The sequence below is a fragment of the Astatotilapia calliptera genome, chromosome 17 (assembly GCF_964374335.1).
Source record: "Astatotilapia calliptera chromosome 17, fAstCal68.1, whole genome shotgun sequence".
NCBI lineage: Eukaryota > Metazoa > Chordata > Actinopteri > Cichliformes > Cichlidae > Astatotilapia > Astatotilapia calliptera.
This window is the reverse complement of record NC_137438.1, coordinates 32,579,959-32,597,288: the sequence shown is the minus strand read 5'-3', so window position 1 is coordinate 32,597,288 and position 17,330 is coordinate 32,579,959. Positions and strand designations below refer to the sequence as shown.

The 17,330-nt window shown below is 40.6% G+C and overlaps 1 protein-coding gene across 10 annotated transcripts in view; it reads left to right on the top strand.

The window, feature by feature from the left end:
* The window catches only part of znf800b (zinc finger protein 800b), a 32,096-nt gene that overhangs the window by 11,758 nt on the left and 3,008 nt on the right, over positions 1-17,330 (top strand). For 3 of the 10 annotated variants that reach the window (XM_026146749.2, XM_026146753.2, XM_026146755.2), the window contains exons 2-10: positions 1,289-1,400; positions 4,738-5,080; positions 9,682-9,777; positions 11,368-11,511; positions 14,006-14,186; positions 14,275-14,464; positions 14,550-14,712; positions 15,411-15,775; positions 15,874-17,037. In XM_026146749.2, the coding sequence (XP_026002534.1) occupies positions 1,344-1,400; positions 4,738-5,080; positions 9,682-9,777; positions 11,368-11,511; positions 14,006-14,186; positions 14,275-14,464; positions 14,550-14,712; positions 15,411-15,775; positions 15,874-17,037 (2,703 nt within the window). In that variant the 5' untranslated portion in view covers positions 1,289-1,343. Of the gene's footprint in view, positions 1-589; positions 637-1,288; positions 1,401-4,737; positions 5,081-9,681; positions 9,778-11,367; positions 11,512-14,005; positions 14,187-14,274; positions 14,465-14,549; positions 14,713-15,410; positions 15,776-15,873; positions 17,038-17,330 lie in introns of all 10 variants that reach the window. The other 7 variants (XM_026146754.2, XM_026146756.2, XM_080292022.1 and 4 more) reach the window with 4 other exon arrangements.

Sequence of the window (17,330 nt, the reverse complement as noted above, 5' to 3'; positions counted from 1 at the left end):
CGTTGGACTCTTCATACATTTAAAACTTGTTCTCTGGCAAAAAACAACAAAAGTCACTCTGCAGATTGCAGTGACAGCTAACGTAGGCTTCTTGTTGTTAGATCTTATGGCAAAAGATGGCAAATTTTGGAAAAGTGAGGTTGTTCAGCATGTGCCTCTGAAGCTGGATGATCTTATGTTAAAAAAATACGTCCAGTAATATGGTGTCTAAATGACCACTAGAGGGCAGCAACTCATACTGTTTCACACCTAAATCTGTAATACAAAGCTATGGTAGATTTGTTATGATACAGAGCAACCAATGAAAAGTATCTTTACAGCATCCACAACAATTTGGCACTGCAGTTCTCAGTCTGACTCATAAAGGACTCAAGTGGGTAACTCATTCAAAACCACTGGCTCTGCACTTCCACCAATACAGTTCCTGTATCAAAAGGAAACTTGTAACAAAACAAAGCCCACTTAAAAGCAGTTTCAGATTCCACACACCCAGTATCTATATTAGACCTTGTTATGGGTGTGTTTTCTACATGTTGTATTGTAACTTATGTGGCTGTGTTTAAGAAGTGAAACTTTTTTTTTCTACCAGTTTTCTTACAGATTCTTGATTTGGACACCACAGTGTTGCAAAAATGGGTAAAAAAAAAGTATTTTATGCACATTTTCTCTCTCTCTTTGGGTTTGCTGATTGCACCAATTCTTGCTTCAATAGAATTACCTGTGACAACTTATTTTAATGCAGAATGAATCAATCTTTACACTGCTGCAGAATGGTTACAACTATAAGGTGTTCTTAGAAGAAATATATGCTGCATATCAATTAGGAGAAACAATATTCATGAGCCAGAGTACTCCGTTACAAATGCACACATAGAGATGGTGCAAATCATATAGTGTATTGGTTCATGGTAACATTGCAGACTGTTCTCATCAACTTTCTGTAAAACTCCCACATTTTCTGAAGACTAACGCACGTGGAAGATGATATTAAATGGGCAACATTGGTAGCATTTTATTTAAAGTTTAGATTATGTGACTTACAATTCTTTCACTAGTCTGCTTCGCTGATGTTGATAATGTATCATGGCTTTGTGTAATCTGCACACAAACAATCCTTTACAAATGTATTGCAAGTGTACATCTGTAAACAAGAAAACAGTGCACAGTTAAGATATGAGAAACTATAATTTGTTTAATTCTTTAGACAGCTTTTCATGCTTTAGTGGCTTTTCCAGCAGAAGTTAATTCTTTCAGTCCAGTTCTTGGCTCATGTGGAGTGTTGTTGCAGGTTACAGGTGTATGCTGGTAGTGAACGTGTGGGGCAGCAGGCCAGTCTTGGCAGCATGGTGAAGGCCCAGAAGTCAGCTGGGAGGAAGAGCTCTAACTGTCCCCGCAGACAGGTACTGGACAAAAGAAAATCTAACAATGCCTGTCTGATTGTAAAGTCACACTTCATTTATGTTAGACCCAAATGAAACCTAACCTATTATTGAAATAACTCCTGCCACATGTTACAAAATTTACTGGATGTGAACTAGGGAAAACTTGAATTCTGTCCTTATATATTTCCCTTTAAGTACCCCCTTTTGTTTGTCCTAGCCCCTGTGTTGTTTGTGTTTTTTTTGTAGCATGTGTATTGTGCCTGCAGTCATTACAGTGTGCCACAGCCTTTGCATATGGGAAATAGGAATTGTACAGATACACCAGGTAATACAATTAGTATTTTTATTGTGAAAAAGAGAAAATATGTCAGTGATTGTGTTACAATAGAAGCTTATTTGCAGTCTAGACAAGGATATTTAGACGGCCAGGAAATTTGGAGAAAAAAAAACAAACAGTCAATACGACAAAGTGCAGAGTCTTAGCTTTAATTTGAGTTGTTTTTCATCACTGGGGAGGATAGTTTAGGAGCTGTAGCCCTTTACACATAATGCCAACATTTAGGGGTTTAAAAATAAATCAGACATAAACTAAATCATGTTATATGTTCTAGCCTGGCGGTCAATCTCAACACTCTTTGTATCTACACCAGTGAATCTAGTAGGTCTGCCCTTTCAGCAAGTGAAATGCAGCTCAGCCAGGCTGAGATTATGTAACAACGACTCCACGCAAGGACTTTCTTCACCCTGAAAAGCTTTTTGGGTGCTCTGGCCACTTGTTAAGGATTATTGTCCCACTGAACGATGATAGGTTGTCTGTTGTGTTTCAGCACGTTTGCCTGAATATGTTTAGCAGTGTTTATCCTTTTTCATCTGTCAGTCGTTTAATTATCAATAAATTCTTGTGTACCAGCTCTGCTGACAGCAAAGCATGACATCACCATGTTTGACAAATGAGGTGCTATACTGAGGGTCATAAGCTGCTCCTTTTGTCTTATTTCTGCATGTTTGTTTTTTCATAATTTTGATATAGATGCATTGTTGTAGAGTTCTGTTCCAAGAATTCTTGCCAAAATTTTGTCTTTTGGCGAACTGACACTTTACTTTGTGAGGATTCTGTGTATTTTGCACATTTTTTGAAGCTCAACTAACATCTTCTTTACTTTTTCACTCTTCACGTGTTAATTTTCTTAATAACAAGAAGCCTCACTGCGAAACAGGACACAAAATCTTTAATAATTGTTTTTGAAATTTTGCAATTTGATCACCTTATTAAAGGGGCTATATCTCGAACAATTCTTTTAGTACCACTGTAAACCCTATTAATATGTAGTTTTCATTATTCTGTTTTGGTTCGGTTTGCTGATGCGCAGAGCCCAAGCAGTAACCAAAAACTGTAAATGCCCATATACAAATGCAAATCTACAAATCTTCATTAGAGCCCTGCATCTTTTTTTTGTTGAAGTTATAGACCTCATGATTAAATACCATTCATCGTGTGATTAATGACATATTGCTGTCAATATCCATATGAAAATCAGTCTTGTTAAATAATCATCCAACTGATTTATCTGTTTTGTTTTTTGTTTTTTTTGATACCGCTTTCACCTGTTCGTTTTATTCTTTATTCCACATGACATTTTTTAAAAGAGTGGAATTTCATAGCCCGCCCACCTACTCTAATCAGTCTTCTTTCTTGTGCTTTGTGCTCACCACTTTCCATTGAAAATGAATCATGAATAGTTGACTGATTGACTGGCAGATGAATTGAAATTCTAAGTGAATGGTGGCACTCCCTGATGTTTTTTTCTTCAGCTCATGACGGTGATTTTTTCCCTCTTTTTCTTAAAGTAAAAACTTACTGTGTTTTTTTTCTTTCCCTTCATCTTTGCACTTGAACCATTGGTTGAAATAAATCTGTCTGGGTCCACTGGGTTCATTAGGTTACGTGTGTATTGCACAAATGGGATATTTTTTGGGCTATTTTGCAGCTATTTGTTTAAGCCACGATATGGCAATGTGTCCGTTTGTATGTCTTTGTGCCTTAGTGTCCAACCGGCCCACTTGTCCTGTGGTGATGTGCTGTAATGTAGTTAATGTGGAGTCATTTATCCCTCTTCAAGGACAGCGGGGACACGAGGAGTTAGCGAGGCAGACACAGACAGAGAGGGAATGAGGATAAATTGGTGGGTGGCAGAGGAGCTAAGATTGGGGACTTGGATAGAAAGGAGGTCTGGTTAAGAGACATAAATACACACACAGACAAACATGCTGTGTGTGCACACATTGAGGAGTTGATGGGGAGTCACTTATCTGCTGGGGGGTAGCTGTGTGAGACAAGGTTAATGTTCCTCTACAAAATTTCTGGATGCTCAGGAGACATGTGCGCAGAGACGTATACACGGCCAGCTGTTGTGGTCCTTCATTCTGCCCAACAATTGGCATTAATTCAGGACAAAGACAGCTACTAATTGTATTTTTAAGGAGCTCTCTTCTAATTTACTTGTCTATGAATGCATGAATTTTCAGTCTTCATTAGGTAACATTTATAATTTCAAACTATTTTTTAAATTCTTGCCCAGATGGAAAAGAAATAGTAAAAACTTATAAAAGACTTGCATAAGATGTGGCCTACTTCATATAGTGAATCATATAAGGCTTATATGATTTACTCATGAAAGTGGCCACTTTCTCATTACTTTCATATATTGTTTTAGTAAGTATCCAAAACGTACAAGTTTCATTTATATAATTTTTCAAGGGATCTTATATCTGTTTTCACTCTTGTGTGCTTTTCATACAAGTTTCACACAAGACAGATACAAACCTTATAAGATTTATATATATCTTTTCCATATGAGTGGACTCTGCTAGAGTAGCTTTGTAGGATACACTGATTAAAATAATCTTTATTTACTATGCACTAGACCTTGGTGCAGCCCTTTATATTCATCCACTGTCTAAAACAAGCCAACTTTCTTCTAATTGGCTTCCCTTTGCAAACAGAACCTTTTATCAGGGGTGCGTTCCTGAGACGAACCTATTAACTATAAAGAAGTTATTTAAAGCTTTTGTCTCATAAGCAGTCCCACATATGCTAGTATCCATCACTGCAGTGGCTTGCCCTTTTTACCTACAGTGTTAGTCACTTTCCCTTTGACAGCTACTATCTAAAGCAGTTAAAGATTTTTTGGATTTGTCTCCCTCCAGTGGTTGTATATATATCACAGTGGCAGGCAGCAATTCTTGCTGATGTCCACAGTACCCACAGGAGCATGGAGATTACAGTGGCTTTAATTATAAATGCAGTCCGTTTTATTTGTGTGTCTTATGTTGTCATGTCTGGCTTTCTTGTCAGAGTGGTGTTCAGCCAGAGATGGAGGGAGGCCAACTCCATTCGGACACCCAACATCAACAGGTGCAACCCAGACATGGAGATCAGTGCTCTGATCAGCTTCATCTTCAGACCTCTGCTTCAGCTGAGGCGCTGCCGGTGAAATGGGACCAGAAGGAAACTCCAGTGGATGTTCAGGAAAGGGGCAACTCTGCTGGACAGCACCAGGGTAAGCCTCTGTGGAAGCCCATTCCCCCTCTACTGCCTGAGCCTCATAGGAACACTACCACTCAGACCAGGGACCAGAGCTGCCAGACTGAGGAGCAGTTTCTGCAGACGAGTGCCTGCAAACATGGCCAGAACACAGGTGAGTATGACTGTTGTGTGCAGACTCAAGCTGTTGCACTTAAGGTTTTGAGTCGTCCGTTTATCCCATTCTCATGAGCTCATTGTTTGAGGAAAGGGTATGGGAAAATGTAGCACAACCGTTTGCTTGGTCTCATGGATGAATTGATAGATGTTGCTGGTCAGAGCTACATAATTCAAGAATAAGACAAATGTTCAAAAGGACAAAATTCAAAGGGTTAAAGGTCAGCTAAATCAACATCAGTATGTTTTGCAAAAACACTTTTCAGGGCAGTGTTTAACACTATAAAAGAAGAACAGACGAGGCTATTGTTACCACATTTGTCATTTGGTCTGTTGCATTAGTCTTTTTGCTATCCTTCAAGTTCTTCACCAAGTATATTAGTAGTCTGGACAGACATGGCTGTAAACTGCAGCATGGCTGGCTGGCATACAACCTCATGGTGGGAATTTTAGTCTTCACTCTGCACTACTCGCTGCTTTGATTCATCCACCTACAGGCTAAAACTGTCTGTCAGCCTCCTGTCAGGGCGCTGTAGTAAGGGTGGACTCCAAAGTCAAAGTGAATGGTTTGTTTATACACAGAAAATGGGAACTGCCTTTGGCTTTGAGCACCACTCTGGGCACCACTGGTTAGCTGGAGCTGTCAGACGTTTATGAAAGTTTTATTTGGGAACTGATTTATTACACTAGTTTTTTTTTTTTTTTTTTTGCATTACTCCTCCATTCTGCTGGTGAGAATGGGATTAAATCCAATAGAAATGTATAGAGAAATGAACACAGTCCTAGTTTAAGAATAAGACGTAACCCATTATTGATTAACTTGGAAAAAATAGTCCTAATTCTCCACTTAGGATGAGAACTTGGAAAGATTTTCATGGCCAGATTGTGCAGTTGTCACATCTGTCCTGCTTATGTGGTGTGATTACTTTTAGCTAATGTGTTTCATGACCCCAAAACCAAGCTAAGCTTTTGGATAGAGTTGTAATTTGTACTACAAGGCTATGAAATCTACTTTTTATAATGACAGATGTTCTGTCTGAATTCTGAAATATTTGCTTTATTCTATTCTTTTGGTTTGTTAGATGAACCTTCCCTGCCTTTCATTCACAGTAGCATTCCTTCTTGTCTCATGTTTTCAGAATAGAAGAGGTGTTTTTATGCATCTCACATATGTGTACACTGATACTGTGTTAATGTCATATAGTTCTGGTAGCAATAAAGACACTGCACAGAGAAGCTCTGGTTGATCTGACTCTCTTGCAGAGGGGGATGTGGAGGTCAGAGTGGTCACTAACCTTCACCCCTGGGATTATAGCAGCATATGCAGGGGAGGTGTTGGGGGATGGTAAAGAGGAAAACATGTTCTGTCACACATTAATACATAATCTTCATCTCTATCAAAGCCTCTCACACAGTTGTCATTTACCTTTCTGTCTCTGTCTCTTCCTGCCACCGTCTCTGTGGGTGTATTACTCTGTAAGCTAGTCTCTTTCACTTTTATGTGTCTCTCAGGGTGTTTTCACACCTCTACTGTTTAGTTTGTCTGAGCAGAACAACCGCACTGAGACCTATGGATGAGTGGTCTGGGTCTAGTTCACGAAAAACTCCAGAGCAGTTTGTTTACAGTTAAAATGTGATCTAACCTCAGTCCGACGAACTGTGAAATATCGCCCAGATATACTGTTTAGAGAAATTCTCCGTGTTATCAAGAACACAGTACCTTTTTCATTTTGTTTTATTGCTGCTGCCCCAGTAACATCTAGCCAATAAGCAGACTCAATGTTCTCACTTGGTTCACTTGGAGTTTGCTTGGGCTTTTTCTCTGTGTGAAACAAAACCCACATCTTGGAAAGAGGCTACACGCTTACAAACTCATGAAAGAATTCAGATCAGAGTAAACCAACCACAGTTACACCACTTTCACACAAAACAGGTCTACTCAAGGTGTGTATGGCATTTTGAGTAGACCTGCCTCCCAGTATTGTAGAAACTTCTTAAAAGTAGACAATTGATAACTAGATGAAAGTAATGTGATAACTTTGTATTGTTTATAAACATGCTGTTTAAAAATAAAATATTGATACCACTAAAGCAGCGGTCCCCAATCCCCGGGCCTCGGACCGGTACCGGTCCTTGAGTCGTTTGGTACCGGGTCGCGAGAGTTGACGCTCAGGTGTGAAATGTATGGTTTTCAGGGTTTTTATCGGGTTTCAGCGTTATTTTGTTATCGTTTTTATCGTTAACTCAGTTTTCCTGGGTCTTTTCACGTGTGTTATGAATAAATCTTCTGTTTTTCGGTACCGGTACTAGTTTTATTTTGTTGTATTTATCCGCGACACCTTAAAGGCCAGTCCGTGAAAATACTGTTGGGCATAAACCGGTCCGTGGCGCAAAAAGGGTTGGGGACCGCTGCACTAAAGGACATGTGAAATAATTATGTAATTGTTCTTTTTGTTTGCCTTTGTTAAAGTTATACTGACTTAACTTGATAAAAAAAGACAAAAGACAAAACCCTTTATCACATTTTCTATTCATATCACAGTAATGTTGTTGCCTTGATGCATTTTAATCACAGTAATCATGACTTAAAAATCTGGCTGCCCTAGTTGGCATTAAAATATATTGTACCAGTGCAAAATTTTTAAACATGAAATGTCTCAGCTTCTGAATTCCAACATGAGATTAATTAACGTCATCTTGGAAATAGCAGAGCTTTCCACGAATTAACAGAATGCCAGTCAAAGGGTACCGCTACAATCTCCAAGATACACAAATGGTAGTTTGTGGGCTGTAATATATGTGCATGCTTCAGAGGGAGACAAACAGTGGATATTTGTCACAACTGGAAGCAATGATAATGTTTTATTTGGAGCCTTGTGGTAGCCTTGCTTTTACAAACAGCTCTTTTGTCGCAGTAGAAACAATGTTCTCAATGGCATCTTATTTTTTGAGGTGATAACAGGGTGTGTGGTGGTGTGTGGTGGTGTATGTGAAGGTAAACACCCCGTGGTTGTTTGTATGCCCATCTCAGATTGTATTGATGTAAAAAAAAATTGTTCATGGAATACAAAAAAATAATTACATACAAAATAAAAATTATGCCCTCATTCTACCTTTTATTATAGAGGAGGTAGGATGAGGGCACTTTACCTACCCATAAGTCATTTCAGTAAACCACTGCAGGTCTTTCAGCCACAGTCAGCTTCTATAAATAATGCAAGAACCAAAGCTCTGCTCCTGCTATGTTATATTTAATGTTTTATACAACAGAAAACTAAATTTGTTTGACTCTAAGACCAATACGTTCAAACTTCTTTCTTTCCATGAATGTGTGCTGATTGTGTTCATTGTGTTGTGGCACAGGATGTTGTGATCACATCCTAATGGTGCATTTTATTTATTTATTTATTTATTTATTTATTTATTTATTTATGTTTACAAAAAATGACAGTGACGTGGTGGTTGCTGCTTGGTAGCTTGTTTCTGATGATGACCACAGGTTTTGAATTGAAGACTAAAACAGTAATTGTATTTAAAAAAAAAACAAAAGCAAATAAACAACAAACTTACGGTCTGAAAATGGTTTAAAAAGCTTTAAAAAAAGGTTTAAAAAGTGTTTCGTTCAATCAATAACAAACAACTATTATCACTAAGGCCAATAAATAACACTGTGGCAACAAATTTGATCTTTCATGCAGGTAGAAAATTTTATATCTGATTTACATTTTTAAAACTTGTTGGCTAGTACTGTTACACTGAGAGTGAACATAAATCAATTCAACTTGCATGAAAACAAGAGAGGAGTAAAGGACAATTGTCTCCCTGTATTTATATGACAATTGAATGAATGATTACATGCATTAAAGGGAAGCTAGTGAAAAAGCTGGCACATACGTCAAACAAAACATTAAATCCCTGCCATGATCAGGATTGCTGCTTTCTCAGTCTATATCCTCCAGTAATTGCAGGTCATGCATAAGCAAAAAATATTCTCCAGTGCACATCAGTAAATTTCGCCATGTTCCTCTTTTGGCAGATAATGTGGCACTGTGCTAGACCCAAGTCGGAGTATCCAATCCTTTGCTGTCGCCGACCTCTGTTGGAGTCGGCACAAAAATTTGCCAGCAGCACGCCTCTGCCCTCCCACTGCACATTTTTCATCACTCCCACTTGAGCTGTAGTCCTCTGAGCAATCCCTGCAGAGAGATTTCATTTGTAAAGGGTGTTTTTTCATTTACACCCATGTCCTGTGTTTCCTTTCCGTTATAATGCTGATCCTAGAAGGCAAAGATAGAAGGCATGCTTTCTCATTTTGTGTGTGTGTGTGTGTGTGTGTGTGTGTGTGTGTGTGTGTGTGTGTGTGTGTGTGTGTGTATATTAGAAGGTAATGATTTCAAAATGAATCACTATCCTGAACAGACTTCATTGTCTGACTCTGATTGTATTTGCCCTTTAAGCACTGGCGTTGGCAATATACTTTGTTCCCACCAGCTCCCCAGAATTTCTAGGTGATGCTTTATTTCTCAGTGGCTTTCATACTCTGTTGTAATTACACGCTCACTTTAATAAAATGCTCTCTCTCTCTCTCTCTCTTTTTAGGTCTCTGTGTGGAGCCGGGTGATCCTCCTCTGCTCCAGCAGCCTCTGCAGACCTCCAAGTCTGGGATTCAGCAGATAATTGAATGCTTCCGTTCTGGTTTGTGTTTTCTTATTGTCCTTCATTTCATTCTTATTTATGAACTCCTGTCATTGCTCCCTTCTTTCAGTTGAATATGTGTTGACAGTTTTCACAGTGGAGTGCCATAAGGAATTGTGATCTAATCCCAGTAACACATCAGCAGGATTGCCATCCTTTATACCACAAATTTTATTGATTTCTAATTTGTTTATTTAATAGATTAATTGGTTAGTCTGAAAAATATCAGCAAATTGCTACATTGAAAAGAGGCAACCCTGAACTGGATAAGGAGTTAAGAAAAAAGGATCCCTCTCTTCCATCCATCTTGCACTTCTTGATTCCTGAAGCCATGATTATGCTCTCTTGCGGACAAGGACATGAACAGCTGTAGACACTGTGGTCAGTCTGCTTGAAGTCTGCCTGAAAGGCACATATGTAGATGATGTATTGCAATGTAAAGTCTCCTTATCTGATGACAGTGAGCACCTATTAGCTGGTCTTCCTTTGCCCAGCAGTGCTTTACAGTTCCTCCTGGGTCTTCCCGAGGCTATATAACTATAAAACCTCTCCAGTGATTTCTGGGTCTACCCCCGGTTCTCTTCCCAGCTGGGAATGCTTGAAAAGCTTTCCAGAGCTCATGCCCATAGGTGAAGGTTCAGACACAGATTTTATTAAATCGAAAGCTTTTCCTTCCAACTAAGTCTCTTAAAACAAATCAACAGTACAATACAATAGTCATTAATATTCAAAATACTGTAGATTATGTTTCTGTTGAAATAATGATTATTCTGCTTGAACTCAGCCAGTTGTGTTTAGTCTGATCTTCTGCTCTGTACCTCTAAATTGTAAGCGCACTGTGGTTATGCCTTGCTGTTGTAATCCATGCCACTACACATATAGTTCTGAGCCAGTGGCAGAGGGCAAAGGATAAAATGAAGTGGCAGGTGTGTGTGTGTGTGTGTGTGTGTGTGTGTGTGTGTGTGTGTGTGTGTGTGTGTGTGTGTGTGTGTGTGTGTGTGTGTGTGTGTGTGTGTGTGTGTGTGTGTGTGTGTGTGTGTGTGTGTGGTTCTGACATCTGTGTGAGTCCTCCTAATGGTGTTTACTCTGATTTTTGCATAACATAAATGTGTCTATGTGCATATATATATGGACACATGTAAATAAAAGGAAGGTGCAGCAATGCGTCACATACCCAATAAAGCACTGAACAGATGCACAATTGAAATGAATGCTGAATGACAGTTTTTGAAAAAGTAAAAGTGATGAAAGGAGTGTAGTCCTTAATACAAAGACTTCATTATCATTATCAGAAATCCTTTAAAAGAACAAAGTACTAATTCCAGGGATTATGATATCTATCACAGTTACCCTACAGGGTTTTCATGCATACAGGAACTTATCATTCCTCTGTGATTAATCCTAATTTTCTATGCGGTTTCTTATATCAAGATATAATACAGAGTCTTAAAAAAAGTGAAAATATAAATGAATTCAAATTTTATCTAATAAAATGTCCTTCAGCATAATGATGCTGCAGCCAACCTACGCTTAGGACTGTTTTTGAAAATACTGTATCTGTGCTTTTGACTCCTTATATTTTTGTTGCAGGCACCAGCCAGCTAAAACACATGCTGCTAAGGGAGGTGGACACCATCTTTGAGTGTAAACTGTGCCGCAGTCTGTTCAGAGGCCTGCCCAACCTCATCACACATAAGGAGTACTACTGCCTATCACGCCTGCCTGAATCTGATGGTCAGTGACAACGTGCCTAAGCATGAAGACACACATTCGTCAACATGTCTGGAATACATCTTCATGATCCAAATTCTGCTGAGAAAGCCCCCAAAAGAGCAGAGAAGATGTCTGAAAACTCAGTAATAAAATCAATAGGTACAGCAAGAACTGGGGACAGACCTTTTGTGAAGACTGGGGGCATTCAAATTAACTTGTTAACACCCCCAGACAAACTGTAAGTCCCCGGATAAAGCAGGGATCAAACTTCACTTCAGCTTGGGCCCCATAAATCCCTGAGGTTACCCACACACAAATGCCCTTGGCAAGGGGAAAAAAAGCCTCTGATTTCTTTAACGTCGCCTTCTGCTTCTTCAAATTTGACTTTATCTCACTCCCAAGGTTCCTTTACTCTCTTTCATGCCATCTGTCTCATACTCATTATTGTCTCTGTCTTTGTACACACAAACCCACATCCCATTGCACATCTATCCATCATGCAGTTTCTCCTCTCGTACTACTAAGCAGAGTGACTTTGAACTCGCACCATTTGTTTTATCTACTCCTCATTAGCCATAGTATGAGTCCACGTCTCTTTGCTTTACAAGAGGAAGGATGTACACTAAGAAAGTCTTCAAGCAATTTTTCCATTAGCTTTCTCTGCTTTCTTTTAAGAAACAGTGCTGTCTTGGTATGAACAGTCAGTTATATTATTTACCTTGTAAAAAAAAAGTCTTTTAATTGTATCTTATCTTCATCTGCTTTTTGATCTGTGCGGCAGTAAGTACAGCTTTGTTTTTGTTTTTCCTAATCGGGAGTCTATCAACTAAGGTTTGTTGTGTATTATATTAGAAAATGACTCATTCATACTTGTTCAATACAGGTATGACCCATGAGGCACTACATAACAGTGCAAGACAACCCTACAGTGCAGACACTGACATCATGATTACATTGCCAGTAGCGATAACAACCACAGAGGCAGACTTTACAGTAACAGCACTGGTAGCTATAAAGTGTGTATAAATATACCAGAGGATAACATATGTGGTTATTCAAAGAGCGTAAATTTCCTTGTGCCATTTAAGGTGGCTGTGTATGTCTCAATGTAGAGCTAGTGAGGTATGTTAGTCTATAGCAGAGGTGTCAAACTCCAGTCCTCGAGGGCCAGCATCCTGCTTGTTTTTGAGACATCCCTGCATTACCTGCTGCTGATTATCTGGTTTACATGTGCTTTGCCAATAAGAAGCTACAAGGGCAGGCTAGTTGGAAAACAAGCAGGACAGCAGCCCTCGAGGCCTGGAGTTTGTCACCTGTGGTCTAAAGCATGTCCATACAGTGTAGACATGCTAGAGTGTAAAATATGACTGAGTGAGTGCAGCCTGTGTTCACTCTCTTGGTGCCCCAAGCTTTGAGGAGGCTTACTGCCTGGGAGAGGAAGCTATTTCAGTGTCTGGGAGTGTTGGTTTGGATGCTCAGATATGCCGGACAGCAGAGAGGTAAACAATTGATGGGAGGGCTCTGTAGAGCAGATACAGTGTTCATTGTATAGTTCTGTAAGTGGTAGGGCCACAGTGATCTTCTCTGCTGTCCTTATAATCCACCTGAGGGACTTTAAATCAGTTTTGTTGCAGTTCCCATACCACACAGTGATTTATAAGAATAAAATAAGGGCTTTATTATTGTTGAGGAAACCCTAATCCTGTCAAGAGTAAACATTTGCATTTACTTGAAATAAAATACTCTTTGTGGATAAGGATATGTGCTAATCTAAAGTTGCACAGAGACAGTGTTTTGTAGCCCTGCACCCTCATCCATTCACTACATAACCTGAATCACCACAACCACTCTACACTCCAACCATATTAAATGTTGTTTCACTCTCTCCTCTTTTCAGTAGCACAAAAGAAAATTAAAGAGAAAAGCTGGTCGGCCCCTGTGAGATTATTTTGTCCGTTTAGATTTGGGCACTTTTATCTGATGCCTTTGTGCAATTTGCCACAGGTCAGAGATTTTAAATGAATACAATGACTGCTTCTGTTTCTCTTTTTAATAGTATGATGTAGCAGCTCATTAGGCCAAATTGCAGTCTTTCAGGTGATGGCATTACAGCTGAATGAGGACCATTTTCCACTAATTAAAATCTTTTCATTTTGGGTTACCTTGTCTTCATGATCTTTTTTTCCGATATATATTCAAATATCCTTTCTAAATGGGTGTTGTCAGTATAACATGGCTCTGTAGTAACCTCATGTGAACACAGCCGGTATTAGCATTTTATTTTTAGCAAGGCAAATGTTTTCATGACAAATTTCTAGCTTGCTCTTTATAAGGCAGCTGCACCAGAATAGCCTTCAAGTCATACAGACTTAAGTTCAGCTTCTAAAGATTTCACTGAGACTGAACATCTGTGTCACACTCATATACTTGTGTTTATTTGCATACATTTGTTTTTCTTTTGTGTATTATGTGACAAACAGCTGATTGATTGTTTCTTGGGATTTTTCTTTCATAGGTTCATCAGGTGATGACAGGCAGAGTGTTGCCATGAAGGATTTACTGGATGCTATCTATCCACGAGCCGATCGGCCAGATTACGTAGTCCGACTGGAGCCCATTCAGACCACCACAAAGGCTGTGTTTCAGTACCTCACCACAGAGGAGGAGCTTGCTCGGTTTCCATCACACACACCCAGGTCAGCACTGCGCTGATGGAGTAAGATGTACCACAACTTCTAAGATCATGTCTTTTCTTCATTTCTGATATATTTGTATTTCTTGCAGTGCCAGAGAGAGTCCAGTAAATTGGGAGGGCGAATCAATGGAAAGTGTGGAGAATAACCAGGCAAACCAGACAGCTGGACCAGAAAGCCACAACAGCCCAGGACACAACCAGGGACAGAGGAGATGGGAGCCTGAAGAGGAGGCTAAAGAGGAGCAGCCACCGCCTGAGGATGAGGGGTCCAACAGTGGGGTAGGTGTTGCAGAGAACAAAGACAAATCGTTGTCTTCTTTGTGATGCTGAGTAACTCAGTCTTATTTCTCTCACTCTCATTCAGGTTGAAGATGTGACAATCTCCTGTTGTCTTTGCGGTCAAGACTTCAACTCGCGCCGCAGCATCAGACGCCACTGCCGCAAAATGCACCAGACAAAACTCGAGGAACTCAGAAAGTTTACAGAGACACGCACAGTTCCTACGAGCTTGCTGTCCATGGTGAAAGGTATGCAATCTGTATTTGTGCTGGTAAATTGACTAGTAGTTTCTGTTGTGCTTTTCCTGTCCTGACAAATTATAATATCTAACAAAACTTACTTAAAATTGTGTCCTTTCCCACAATCCTCCTTGTTCTTTAAGAAAAAAGAAAAATAAATGGATCTTTGCATTACTGTAATATTAATAACTTGCTCCCTCTATTGTGTAACAGTATTTTGCATACCCTTACAATATTTGTAAAAGTTATTGACTTGTTTTTACAAAGAACTGACACTGAAAAGCTTCTTTTGGTTCCTCTGTTATTCACAAAGGGTCACCACATCAGATGGTATGCCCTTCCTGGAACAGCCCTGAAGGCATTTGTTTCACCTCCCAGTCTCTCAAACTGGGGATCTTTTGAGTGTTAGGTGAATGTAAACCTTCAAAAAATGTTCATGTCTTTAGCCTGATGAAGTAAAAGGCATTTATTACTCATTTAAACCTACCTCGAGTGCCTGGGCTTGAATTTTTTTAGATGTCATTTTTGGTAACATTGTTCTAAACATTCCACGTGAAGTATCGAATTGTGGTCATTTGCTATTATTCATTGTTCTTTGTGTTTACCTACCATGCTATAAAAAATTAGTTTTTTTAATGTTAAATGAAATTTTTACTTTTCCGCAGGAATTATCGTTCGCAATAATAACCCTTTTCATGACACCACAGGTCGGCCGAGGACACTCAGCACACCTACTGGAAAGTCATGTCCAGTGTGCCTCAAAACCTTCGCTACCAAAGCTAATGTGCGACGCCACTTTGATGAGGTGCATCGTGGTCTGCGAAGGGACACCATCACACCCAGCATAGCCTCACGTCCCGGCCAGCCCTTCTCACTGGAAGTCACGCCTCCCAGAAAGAGCAGCAATGCCTCGCCAACACGTGGCCACAGCTCCAAGTCCACCCCTGTGAACTCTAAAACATCATCTTCAAACCAAAACCAAGCCAAACCTCAGACTCAGCTCCCGGCCTCGACACAGGCAAACTCGGCATCATGCCGCTGCACGCTCTGCAAGAGGAATTACAGCTCACAGGTAGGGTTTGTTAATAAGTTGGTATTTTGTCGTCATGTAATTTGCTCCTTCAGAAAACAAACGTGAATTAATTTTTGAATTTCAATTGTGTGTTTCAGCTCATGTTGAAGAGGCACATGCGTATAGTCCACAAGATATACAGCATGAAAAGCAGCAAGTCTTCTAGTACAGCAACGTCCACCGCTGCAGCAGCCACTTCCAACAGCAGCAGCACTAACTTGTCTGTCAGCAACAATGTCAGGGTTAAGGAGGAAGCAGTGGAGCCCTCGGATGAAGAAGACGACGAGGACATTGTCAGCAGTCCAGCACCTTCTCCTAGTGACAGCACTGGCACAGCTAAAGGAGTTTCTGTGGCACACAATGCCACGAAGGTGAAGGAGGAAGAGGCCCCGTCAAGCCCAAAAATGACATCATTATCATCATCATCCTCCCGTGGGGGAAACGCGTGTAGTGGCAGCATGGCCACCAAAATGACGAAACTGTCAGTGGGCTTTGACTTTAAGCAGCTCTTCTGCAAGCTGTGCAAACGACAGTTCAGCTCACGTCAGAACTTAACAAAACACATTGAGCTGCACACAGACGGCAACGACATCTTCATTAAGTTCTACCGCTGCCCTCTCTGTCGCTACGAGTCGCGTCGCAAGCGCGACGTCTTGCGTCACGTGACCGTAGTTCACAAGAAGTCATCCACGTACCTCGCCAAGATCATGCCCAAACTGGAGAGTAGGGCAGTGAAGAGGCTAGCAGAGGTAGTCCTCAACAATTCGAACAAGAGGACAGGCAGCAGCGTCAAAGAGGAAGTGAACGGACGTCACGCTTCGTCGTCTTCCTCCCCCTCACCTCCCGTCACCCGTAAGCAAGAGTGCTCCACAACTGGCCCAACAGCCTCTTCAGCCTCCTCTTCCTCTGCCCCACCTCCAGCCCCCGTCACTCGTAAACAACAGGAGCTGTCGTCGACAGTCTTCACCCCGTCCCCTCCCGTCACCCGTAAGCAAGAGAGACAGCAGACCCATCAGCACCACCCCATCAGCCCCCCGCTGACCCGCCGCAGCGAAAAACACACACACCAACGCAACAACTCCTCCTCCTCCACCAACACCAACACCACCACCTCTTCCTCACCCAGCAACCAAACCCCACACACGCGGCGACATGACGCCCAGTCAGAGAGCAGCACGGGGACATCGTCCACTGAAGTCAGAGTGACAAAGAATTTCTCCCTTCACGCTTGTGACCAGTGTGGACGGGCCTTTGCTAAGAAGGTATGACTGACACGAATTCTCCCTGTGAGAATAGGCAGATACTGACAAAGACCAAATAACCTTTGTTTATACCACAGAAAGTCTTACAGAGGTTAAAAATGTCAACAGTTTTAAAGAGTGCTCTGACCGAGACAGGAAGTAGCACAAATTTGCATTTAAATGAGTCACCTTGGACTCTCTGCAGTTTTCTGGTATATAAGCAAAATGATTAATTGATTAATCAAAGTCATCCATAGATTAAGCATTCATCCGTATGCTATTTTTCCTGCAACCACAACATTAAAACACATTTG